The sequence below is a fragment of the Anomaloglossus baeobatrachus genome (assembly GCF_048569485.1).
Source record: "Anomaloglossus baeobatrachus isolate aAnoBae1 chromosome 5 unlocalized genomic scaffold, aAnoBae1.hap1 SUPER_5_unloc_22, whole genome shotgun sequence".
NCBI lineage: Eukaryota > Metazoa > Chordata > Amphibia > Anura > Aromobatidae > Anomaloglossus > Anomaloglossus baeobatrachus.
The window spans coordinates 1,216,813-1,228,802 of record NW_027441798.1 but is presented as its reverse complement, the minus strand read 5'-3'; the positions used below and the strand labels follow the sequence as shown (position 1 = coordinate 1,228,802).

Here is an 11,990-nt window from a genome sequence, read left to right as displayed (position 1 = left end):
TGCCACCACATTGGATTTGAAATGAAACCTCTACAACAGAATTCAAGTGCAGATTGTAACGTTTAATTTGAAGGTTTGAACAAAAATATCTGATAGAAATTGTAGGAATTTTACACATTTCTTTACAAACACTCCACATTTTAGGAGGTCAAAAGTAATTGGACAAATAAACCAAACCCAAACAAAATATTTTTATTTTCAATATTTTGTTGCAAATCCTTTGGAGGCAATCACTGCCTTAAGTCTGGAACCCATGGACATCACCAAACGCTGGGTTTCCTCCTTCTTAATGCTTTGCCAGGCCTTTACAGCCGCAGCCTTCAGGTCTTGCTTGTTTGTGGGTCTTTCCGTCTTAAGTCTGGATTTGAGCAAGTGAAATGCATGCTCAATTGGGTTAAGATCTGGTGATTGACTTGGCCATTGCAGAATGTTCCACTTTTTTGCACTCATGAACTCCTGGGTAGCTTTGGCTGTATGCTTGGGGTCATTGTCCATCTGTACTATGAAGCGCCGTCCGATCAACTTTGCGGCATTTGGCTGAATCTGGGCTGAAAGTATATCCCGCCGGTACACTTCAGAATTCATCCGGCTACTCTTGTCTGCTGTTATGTCATCAATAAACACAAGTGACCCAGTGCCATTGAAAGCCATGCATGCCCATGCCATCACGTTGCCTCCACCATGTTTTACAGAGGATGTGGTGTGCCTTGGATCATGTGCCGTTCCCTTTCTTCTCCAAACTTTTTTCTTCCCATCATTCTGGTACAGGTTGATCTTGGTCTCATCTGTCCATAGAATACTTTTCCAGAACTGAGCTGGCTTCATGAGGTGTTTTTCAGCAAATTTAACTCTGGCCTGTCTATTTTTGGAATTGATGAATGGTTTGCATCTAGATGTGAACCCTTTGTATTTACTTTCATGGAGTCTTCTCTTTACTGTTGACTTAGAGACAGATACACCTACTTCACTGAGAGTGTTCTGGACTTCAGTTGATGTTGTGAACGGGTTCTTCTTCACCAAAGAAAGTATGCGGCGATCATCCACCACTGTTGTCATCCGTGGACGCCCAGGCCTTTTAGAGTTCCCAAGCTCACCAGTCAATTCCTTTTTTCTCAGAATGTACCCGACTGTTGATTTTGCCACTCCAAGCATGTCTGCTATCTCTCTGATGGATTTTTTCTTTTTTTTCAGCCTCAGGATGTTCTGCTTCACCTCAATTGAGAGTTCCTTAGACCGCATGTTGTCTGGTCACAGCAACAGCTTCCAAATGCAAAACCACACACCTATAATCAACCCCAGACCTTTTAACTACTTCATTGATTACAGGTTAACGAGGGAGACGCCTTCAGAGTTAATTGCAGCCCTTAGAGTCCCTTGTCCAATTACTTTTGGTCCCTTGAAAAAGAGGAGGCTATGCATTACAGAGCTATGATTCCTAAACTCTTTCTCCGATTTGGATGTGAAAACTCTCATATTGCAGCTGGGAGTGTGCACTTTCAGCCCATATTATATATATAATTGTATTTCTGAACATGTTTCTGTAAACAGCTAAAATAACAAAACTTGTGTCACTGTCCAAATATTTCTGGACCTAACTGTATACAATGTGATATACTTCAGAGTTCCTATCTCCAATCTGGGGCTGCACTTTTTAGTAAATAAAGCAGTGGGCAACCTGAGATTAGTGAATTATCTAAATATAATCCAGTATCAAAAGCTTTCACAAATGTTCCTAAAGGCTCTCAAAAAGGCTAACAGTGTGTCAGCTAAAGAAGAAAATGAATATTCACTGCTCCCCACACCATAATCCCGCCCACCTCTAGGGAATGAAGCCAGCCCCAACCAAGAAGTAGGCGGTATTAACATAGGGAGCACCGAATATTCATTCTCTTTAATATTGGGTGCGCATGATTACTAAGCCGCCCGATTACTGCTATGACTGGGCGATCACGTGTGTCTACTATTAGACATTGAATATTCACTGCTCCCCAAACCCATAATCCCGGCTGTGGGGAGCAGTGAATATTCTGGCAGTTTACTGAAAGAAAATGTCCGTAGACCTTGAGAGCTAAGAAGACATTGTAGACAATCCGTTCCAAGCAAAGACTGAAGATTATTCCGAGATAGCAAAAGAGCAGATAAGAGGTTATGCGGCAGGATGACACACGCAGGTGTCTTGCAGAACAGCAGAATTAGCAACAGATGAAGAAGTGTTCCCCGAAAGGCATGTGGGGGCTTTTAAACGTTAGACAAAGGAAAGCTCATACTGCAGAGAAAGGCGTATACGTTGGAGAACAAAGAATAAATTGTAATGATACATCATGACATTATTTACGAACATTGCGGTAAAAACTTATTGTATTCCTATGGGCCTCCATGATACTTTTCACTAGTTCAGCCATGTCGTCATTGCTGACGTTTCTGATCCCTGAAGACGCCTCTACTTCACATAACTCTTCACACACTGACAACTCTATTGACAACTTAATTTCTTTATCACTTCAATATACCTGCTATTCATGACGACACATCACCATCTATCAACTGACGCAATTGTATTCTTCTATTCGATTTAACCTTTTTTGGACCTTTTCTTATACTTGCTAATTACACTGATGTCATCTCTATCTCCTCTCTGGGGGGAGAACTCTAGCCAGTGCATCTCATTAGCTGCAAAGTTAGTTTACTCAAGTCTTCCCAAGATGGCTGTGAGATACAACATGGCTACTCAGCATATTATGGCTGACTATTCTCTACCACTTACGTCTGCGTGTAACTGGGGGCACATGGCAGTAATGTCATGCGCTTCTCCGCTTACATGGTGAAGTCACTTGCCAGCATCAGATGAGAACACTGTGCAGAGGGATGTGGAGTATAATCTATTCTTATGTGTGCAGCGTGATGTGGAAATATATACCAGCATGGACCCATCATGAGGGCTATATATACAAGAATGGGGACATATATACTAGGACAAGAATCATATATACCAGGATGGGGATGATATATACCAGGATGGGATAAATATGGGCAACATACAGTATATACCAGGATGGATACACAGTATACACAAGGATGGGAGACACATCAACAGTACCTGTAAGGGGTAAGGGGCATGGGGCCCAGGGTGGGTGACATCAGTACAGAATTAGGGGATTTTATCCCAGTAACAGTGTCAGCAGCAGATCCCCCCCCCATAACAGTGCGTGATGACCACATTTTTTGTGTCAATCTTTTTCCCTATATTCCTCCTTCAAAACCTAGGTGTGTCTTATGGTCCATAAAATACAATAAGTTTAAAAATAAATAAAATGGTTCTTTTCCTCACAAATCCTTACTTGAGCAATTGTAGCCAATTTTTTTTATAAAACCCTTTGAATTATAGTACATCATGATGGCTTCTCCTGTGTGACTGATCGGACAACAGGATCTGATTAGTCTTAAAACCATTTGGCAAATTCTGAAAGTAAAAATGGCTGTTCCGCTCTGTTGGTTTTCTGATGGTTGGCAAAACTTGATTTACCAGTTAAACATTTCAATTATTCATAACATGAAAAAGGTTCCCTTCCCTGTGCGGCTTCTTCACATGTTTAACAAGACCTGATTTTCTAGTAAAACATTGCCCACATTCTGAACATGAAAATCGCTTCTCTCTTGTGTGAGATCTTTGATGCCTAACAAGATGTTCTTTCCGAGTAAAATATTTACCACATTCTGAACATAAAAACGGCTTCTCTCTTGTGTGAGATCTTTGATGCCTAACAAGCTGTGATTTCTCAATAAAACATTTCCCACATTCTGAACATGAAAATGGCTTCTCCCCTGTGTGAGATCTTTGATGCCTAACAAGAACTGATTTCTCAATAAAACATTTCCCACATTCTGAACATGAAAATGGCTTCTCCCCGGTGTGAATTTTATGATGTTTAACAAAACGTGATTTACTAGTAAAACATTGCCCACATTTTGAACATGAAAATGGCTTCTCCCCTGTGTGAGATCTTTGATGCACAACAAGAACTGATTTCTGAATAAAACATTTCCCACATTCTGAACATGAAAATGGCTTCTCCCCTGTGTGAGATCTTTGATGCACAACAAGAACTGATTTATGACTAAAACATTTCCCACATTCTGAACATGAAAATGGCTTCTCCCCTGTGTGAGATCTTTGATGCACAACAAGAACTGATTTATGAATAAAACATTTCCCACATTCTGAACATGAAAATGGCTTCGCCCCTGTGTGAGATCTTTGATGCACAACAAGAACTGATTTCTGAATAAAACATTTCCCACATTCTAAACATGAAAATGGCTTCTCTCCTGTGTGAGATCTTTGATGCTCAACAAGGTCTGATTTCCGACTAAAACATTTCCCACACTCTGAACATGGAAATGGTTTCTCCCCTGTGTGAAGTTTCTGATGTCTAACAAACTCAGATTTCCAAATAAAACATTTTCCACATTCTGAACATGAAAATGGCTTCTCTCCTGTGTGAGATCTTTGATGCACAACAAGATGTGATTTCTGACTAAAACATTTCCCACACTCTGAACATGAAAATGGTTTCTCCCCGGTGTGCAGTTTCTGATGTCTAACAAGGTATGATTTCTGAATAAAACATTTCCCACACTCTGAACATGAAAATGGCTTCTCCCCTGTGTGAGATCTTTGATGACAAACAAGTTCTGATTTCTGAATAAAACATTTCCCACACTCTGAACATGATAATGGCTTCTCCCCTGTGTGATTTTTCTGATGTCTAACAAGGTCTGATTTCTGAATAAAACATTTCCCACACTCTGAACATGAAAATGGCTTCTCACCTGTGTGAGATCTTTGATGCACAACAAGATTTGATTTCAGAATAAAACATCTCCCACACTCTGAACATGAAAATAGCTTCTCCCCTGTGTGAGTTTTTTCATGGATATTAAGATATGATTTCCTGGTAAAACATTTCCCACATTTTGAACATGAAAATGGTTTCTCCCTTCTAGGAGCAGTTTCGTATTCCACATCCCTTCTGTAACTTTTATTTTGCTTACAATTCTGTGATAAATCGGAATTTTGGACTTGTTTTAAAAGATCAGATGATAGAGATTTCCTAGGAAGGACTGAAGGTATATCTGGGACAACAGCATGCTCTTCATATATATCATGTGGGATACTTTCATCATCTGTTATAAATTCTGAAGATAGAGATCCATCTGAACTCCCAATACAGTCATCTGCTAAAAATAAACACAAAGTTATTAATTTTTAATGATATTATCTTGAAAGTACATTTAATTTTTTTAAACCATAACAGAAATTAAATTAGGGAAACATTTATTCTGAATCTGTTGTCCAATATCGAGATCTAAAGGCCCCTTTACAAGCTACGATTTATCTGACGATATGTCGTCGGGATCACGGTTTTTGTGACGCACTTCCATCGTCTTTAACAACGTCGTTGCGTGTGACACCTACGTGCGACTCTGAACGATCTTAAAAATAGCGAAAATCGTTGATCGTTGACACGACGTTCAGTTTCAAAATATTGTTCGTTGTTTGGAACGCAGCACACATATTGTTACGTTTGACACCCTGCCAACAACGAACAACATCCACATGACCACCTTGATCAAACAATATCTCGCTGAACGATGTAGCGTCGTTTGTGAGATGGGTACGTGTAACCGCTACAAAATGACTTATGAGCGATCTCGGCAAATCGTAGCTCTGGGCGTGTCACGTCGCTAACGAGATCACTAGCGATATCGTTGTGTAAAGCGGCCTTAAGAGTTACATCTTTGTTAATTCGGCTCTCCCATTCCTAGCACCAATTCTCTGGAATGTGCTACAGTAAATAATCTGATTGATTATCACAATGCAGGATAATGAGGGATAGGGGGCTCCTATACTGTCCCTCACACTAGGGGACCTCAAGCTATTCCTAACCTCTGGATTACCCCTGAAGATGGAGATGCCGGAGTCTCGTGCATTACTAGTCTCCTGACTAGATCTAATCTGTAAGCCCCAAGGGAAGGAAGGGGCAGGATTATGATGGAAATACAGATTAAGACAGACGGGAATCATTGCAAACTCACAAAAATAAACAGTGAGAGGCTGAGGAGATAAGCAAGAGCAGGAAGGCAGCAACAAAAATGACAACAAGGGTTAACACCACAACAGCTCACAGTAATAATGCACAAAAAACACCCATAAATCTGGATCACAACACCTCACCAGATCAGTATAGGTAAACGATAGCTGGCATTAATGAAATAGTCCAGCCAGCATATACAGAACGGGAGCAAATAATACTTTCTCCTCTACAGCATGTGATCACAGACATTAACAAGCAGCCCAGTAGAGAATAACTCTTACTAGCCTGCCCAAGCCTGTGGTTTGATGCCTGCGTTTCCCTGCGCTGCTCACAGACAGTAGAGAAATTAACATGCAAAGTACCAAAGTCTATCATTTCAACAGATCCTGACGCTGCCATGACAGTTGGCAAAACCTGCAAACATCTCCTTGAAACATTGATCCAGAATATAGACAATTTCAAAGAGGTTTTTTTCGAAGACGAAAATAAAATAAAGACAGATGCTGAAAACTCAACTGGTTTGTCTGGGACTGTAATGCTGATGGCCTATCCTAAAGCCTGCTTTACACGAGTCGATCTATCGTGCGATAGCACGAGCGATCGTACCCGCCCCCGTCGTTTTTGCATAACGGGCAAATCGCTGCCCGTGGCGCACAAACTCGTTTAATCCCCGTCACACGCACTTACCTTCTGGACGACCTCGCTGTGGGCGACGAACGGCCACTTCCTGAAGTGGGAGGGACGTTCGGCGTCACAGCGACGTCACACGGCAGCCGGCCAATAGAAGCGGAGGGGTGGAGATGAGCGGGATGTAAACATCCCGCCCACCTCCTTCCTTCCATTAAGCTGGCGGGTGCTGTGGGACGCAGCTAAGCTGTGTTCATCATTCCTGTGGTGTCACACGGATCAACGTGTGATGCCACGGAAACGATGAACAACCTGCACCCATGAAAATAAACGATATTATGAAAGTTAACGACGAGTACACGACTCACGATTTGTAAGCAATACTGCGTCGCTCTGAGGTGTCACACGAGACGCCGTCGTGCGCTATGCCGGATGTGCCTCACGAAAACCGTGACCCCGACGACATATCGCACGATATATTGTCTCGTGTAAAGCCCGCATTAGGCTTTGTAACCAAAGCAGGTAGCAGGGTCTTGCAGCCTGTACACATAAACATTAGGGTTCAAATTCATCAAGACCAGTGATGTACACTGAAAAATGATGCCAGGGACTGGAGTGAGATTTCTGGCATAGGAAACATTGCAGTTTGTTATGAATTAGAGAAGCGGTGGCATCACACCCTTGGTCTGGCCAAGTTCTGCCCATTTTGGCAAAGCTGGTTAAAACTGGCGTGAACACACACACCAGCCTTTGGTCACATGATGTGATGTAAAAAAGGTCCTTAATCAGTCCTATAATTGGCATATAAACACTGGGGCCATTAGGATTATGGGGGCCCTGTGAAATTGTTCAGTTTGCTCTCCCTTTCCCCCCAATACCAGTCCGGCATGCCAGCCTGTGTCCTGTTCAGTTCATTTAGACTCCTGCAATTATTATTTGAAATCATCAAAGGTCCTTAAACCATCAACCTTAGAATACAACTGATGGAGTCCATAAGAGAGTGGGGTTCCTCAGAAATTTAGCAGTTTGATTCCTCCCAACTCCTGACTGTAACTAGGGCTTATTCTTGGAGTAGGGCTTATATTTCAAACAGTCTCGAAAAATCCCATAAAATCATGTTAGGGCTTATTTTCGGTGTAGGTCTTATTTTCAGGGAAACAGGGTATTCATGAACACTCTGCAGGTCTTTGAGTTGCCTTCATAATGACATAGAGAAGACACTAGAAGCAAACAGCAGAAGAAGGAGAAGCAAAGAAAATACAGCTGAAAAAAAAATCCAGAGCAGAAAATCTAAAAATGTAAACACAAAATTAGTGCAGAAAGCACATGAGTAGATATCTCTTACTGGATAGAGATGGAGGAAACACATCCTGAGGAACATCGGGATCTTCTTGTTTACAGTCCTGTGGGAGAAGAGGACGGGGACATCTCTCTGGTGTTGTCCTCTTACTGGATAGACCTGGAGGAGACACATACAGGGACTGAATTCATTCCTTACATACAGATAATTATAGGCCGTGTGTATTTAGTCCTGTCTATTACCTGGTGATGTGAGGGGCTGGGGAACCTCCATCATGACGTCCTTGTACAGATCTTTGTGTCCTTCTAAATACTCCCACTCCTCCATGGAGAAATAGATGGTGACGTCCTGACACCTTATAGGAACCTGACACATACAATGATACCGTCACCCCCCGATCCCTTCATAGCGTTACTGTATAATGTCCCAGCATTCCCAGCAGTGTCACCTCTCCAGTCAGCAGCTCAATCATCTTGTAGGTGAGTTCTAGGATCTTCTGGTCATTGATGTCCTCATGTATCGGGGGGTGAGGTGGAGGCCCCGTGATTGGGCTCAGGGGTCTTCCCCATCCCTCAGACACAGGGGCCTGACAGCGCTCACTAGAGGTCTTCTTCACTACTGTGTAATCCTGGTTATGGAGAGACACAGTAATAAATCTCACTACAGACATTTCCAGAGTCCTCACCTCTCCAGTTCTGTCCATCTGTTATTCCCATAGATAAGAATGATGTAATGTGACGTCATCAGAATCTCTCACCTCTCCAGTAAGCCGGAAGAGGATCTCTAGGGTGAGGTGTAATATCCTCTCTGCCATCTTGTCCCTGTCGATATCCATCCTTGATGGGTCAATCAGGAGGATTCTCTTATATAGAAGATCTCCACTGAGAGGATCCGATATTGTAGGGACCTGAATGGGGAGAAGATGACGATGTAACATCATAAAGAATCCGGTGTAATAATACAATTTTTGGAGATAACCGTTCACTAGATAGGGATGATTGCCGCGCTGCCATGAGAAGTCCAGACTCAGCTGACTCATTACAGTGAATGGATCTCTAGGGGGTTTCATCTGAATCATGTCATTTGAAGAATTACATGTAGACCTGTCATGCTAATAGGTTGAGGAGAAGGGACGTAGCCTCACTGCGCCCTGAACCAGGCTTATCCCGAGGGGCATGATTAAGTGCCTACCCAGTCATCACCAGAGCCTCTGAGGTTGGAGTTTGCTGACAGTAGGCACCAGTTACCAATGAGTTCCACCAAGAGGCTGTGCATCATGAGAAAGATGGGGTAGGAACCACTGTGCTAGAGAAGAACAGGAAGGATAAACCCTGTCACTTACTCTGAGCAACCCTGAGCTCCCCGATGTCTCAAGACAGGTTCTTTCACGTCGTGTGACAATCACGTGTCTTACCCTAACCACAACCGTGTCTAGTGAGCAGGGCTGGAGGAACACTAGTCCTCCTTTATGATAATGACACAAAAGGAAAAAGAAACTGCATTCCCAAACAAGTGGTAAAAAAGAGGGATGGAAGAGAAATGAATAAAAAGGGAGATGATCAATAGGAAGACACCAAAAAAATTTTCCAAGCAGCAACCTCCAGGATCAAATTAAAAAAAAAATTCTCTTTCCATGGCTCTCACCTCCATGCCAGCACCATGGAAAAGCAAGTTATCCCTGGCAACTACTGAGGTAAAGTGGTGAGAACTTATACCAGGAGGGAGTGCAAAAATCAGAACAGCTGAGACAACTCAGGATGGTAAGCCAAGAAAGACACAAGGGTCCGCTTAACCCTAGCAGCACCAGCACAAGGATCGTCTGCACAGCTAAGTGGAAAACAAAGCAGATCCAAGTAGTGCTGGCTTGCGCGGTGACCTTCTGACCCATGGGATAGGGGCGACCTCTCTCTGTCCGATAACCTGGTGTCGAAACCCTGATGTAAGTGTTCAGTGTAGAGAATGGGATAAATGTGATCCAAAAGTCACAGACAGATGGAGAAGTCACATCTATGATCAGCTCTAATCCTGCTGTGGCGCCCCTGAGGCTTCAGGCGCCACAGGGTACTGCACCTCAATTAAGGTGTAGTACTTATCCTGGGTCCAAGGAGGGTCGGTACCGGTATCACCAACACACATACACACAGTTACAATGGGTTGCCCTCCCCAATGGGGACCGTACCAGTGTCGGGTCACAGTAGGGGGGTCACTACAGCGGTTGGGTTTACAGGACACCACCGCACCAGGGGCTCCCCGATCCACAGGAGCTGGGACCCAGGGTCAGGGAAAAGCAACCACCAGGGGGAATCAGGAGCAAACAGTGGGAAGAGCAGGTTGACCTAGTGAGAGTAGTGAACCAGCCGGTGGCAGTGGCTGGAGGCAACAGCTTGGAACACACAACACAACTACAAAGGAGGGAACAGCTCTAGACACAGAGCAGAGCGGATGTGCCACGAGGCAGCTCTGTGGGCCAAGGCGTTTGGACACGGGCGCTGGGGAGAAGCAGGTGGCTACTTCCACAGGACCCGCGCTGTCGGGGTACGGAACCCTACGGCAGATATACTTCACGTTGCCTACCAACTCTGCAACGGTCACAGGAATGGCTAGAAGAGTCACCGGACCTGTCCCACCGAGTCTGCAGCCAAATAGCATATAGGATCCGGGGTTTAGGTCTTGGACAAGCCCCACATCGGAACCGCACTATCAGCATACAGAATGGGACACTTTACTGACACCGAAATCCCCAAGTGATTCACGCCACGGGGATCCAATACTTAGCGCAGCAAAGGAGGAAGGGCTCATAGACTGACATACACCAGATCTGACCTTCCACAGAATCGTTATTGGCTGGAGTCCATCGTGGCGGAGAATGGTACTCTGGGGCAGCACCTGAACTACCAGTGAGTAAAAGACCTGGAACCGCAGCCCCTGTCTCTGCTTCTCCTTTTACGGCGCCAACGGGGACCACCACCACCCCCGTCCGTCTTCAGTCATCCTCCCTGAGGTAACCCCACTCTGCCTGTGATGAGCGACACCTTCCAAGCGGCGACCTTCACCACCAGCCCAGGAGAGGATAAAACAAGACTGAGCACAAGATATTCACAGCCATCGACACATTCTAGGGAGATTTTATAGCACCTTCTCTCCATCTACCTGATGATCCTGAGGAACATCGGGATCTTCTTGTTTACAGTCCCGTGGGAGAAGAGAACGGGGACATCCCTCTGGTGTTGTCCTCTTACTGGATAGAACTGGAGGAGACACATACAGGGACTGAATTCATTCATTACATACAGATAATTATAGGCTGTGTGTATTTAGTCCTGTCTATTACCTGGTGATGTGAGCGGCTGGGGAACCTCCATCATGACGTCCTTGTACAGATCTTTGTGTCCTTCTAAATACTTCCACTCCTCCATGGAGAAATAGACGGTGACGTCCGGACACCTTATAGGAACCTGACACATACAATGATACCGTCACCCTCCGATCCCTTCATAGCGTTACTGTATAATGTCCCAGCATTCCCAGCAGTGTCACCTCTCCAGTCAGCAGCTCAATCATCTTGTAGGTGAGTTCTAGGATCTTCTGGTCATTGATGTCCTCATGTATCGGGGGGTGAGGTGGAGGCCCCATGATTGGGCTCAGGGGTCTTCCCCATCTCTCAGACACAGGGGCCTGACAGCGCTCACTAGAGGTCTTCTTCACTACTGTGTAATCCTGGTTATGGAGAGACACAGTAATAAATCTCACTCCAGACATTTCCAGAGTGCTCACCTCTCCAGTTCTGTCCATCTGTTATTCCCATAATAATAATATAATAATAATCTTTATTTCTATAGCGCCAACATTTTCTGCAGCGCTTTACAATTCGGGAGGATCATATACAAACAAGTAACAGTTATAGAAATACAATATTTAGAGGAAAAAAAAACAAAAAACACAACCCTGCTCGTGAGAGCTTACAATCT

General features: G+C 44.0%; 1 protein-coding gene across 1 annotated transcript; it reads right to left on the bottom strand.

The window, feature by feature from the left end:
- Positions 1-1,104: 1,104 nt before the first annotated feature.
- On the bottom strand, positions 1,105-8,209 carry LOC142259032 (uncharacterized; the record flags this gene model as incomplete). Its single annotated transcript, XM_075331565.1, has 2 exons — positions 1,105-5,238; positions 8,068-8,209. Coding segments are annotated over 2 exons (1,845 nt in total), but the record flags the coding sequence as incomplete, so codon positions are not given.
- Positions 8,210-11,990: the final 3,781 nt, after the last annotated feature.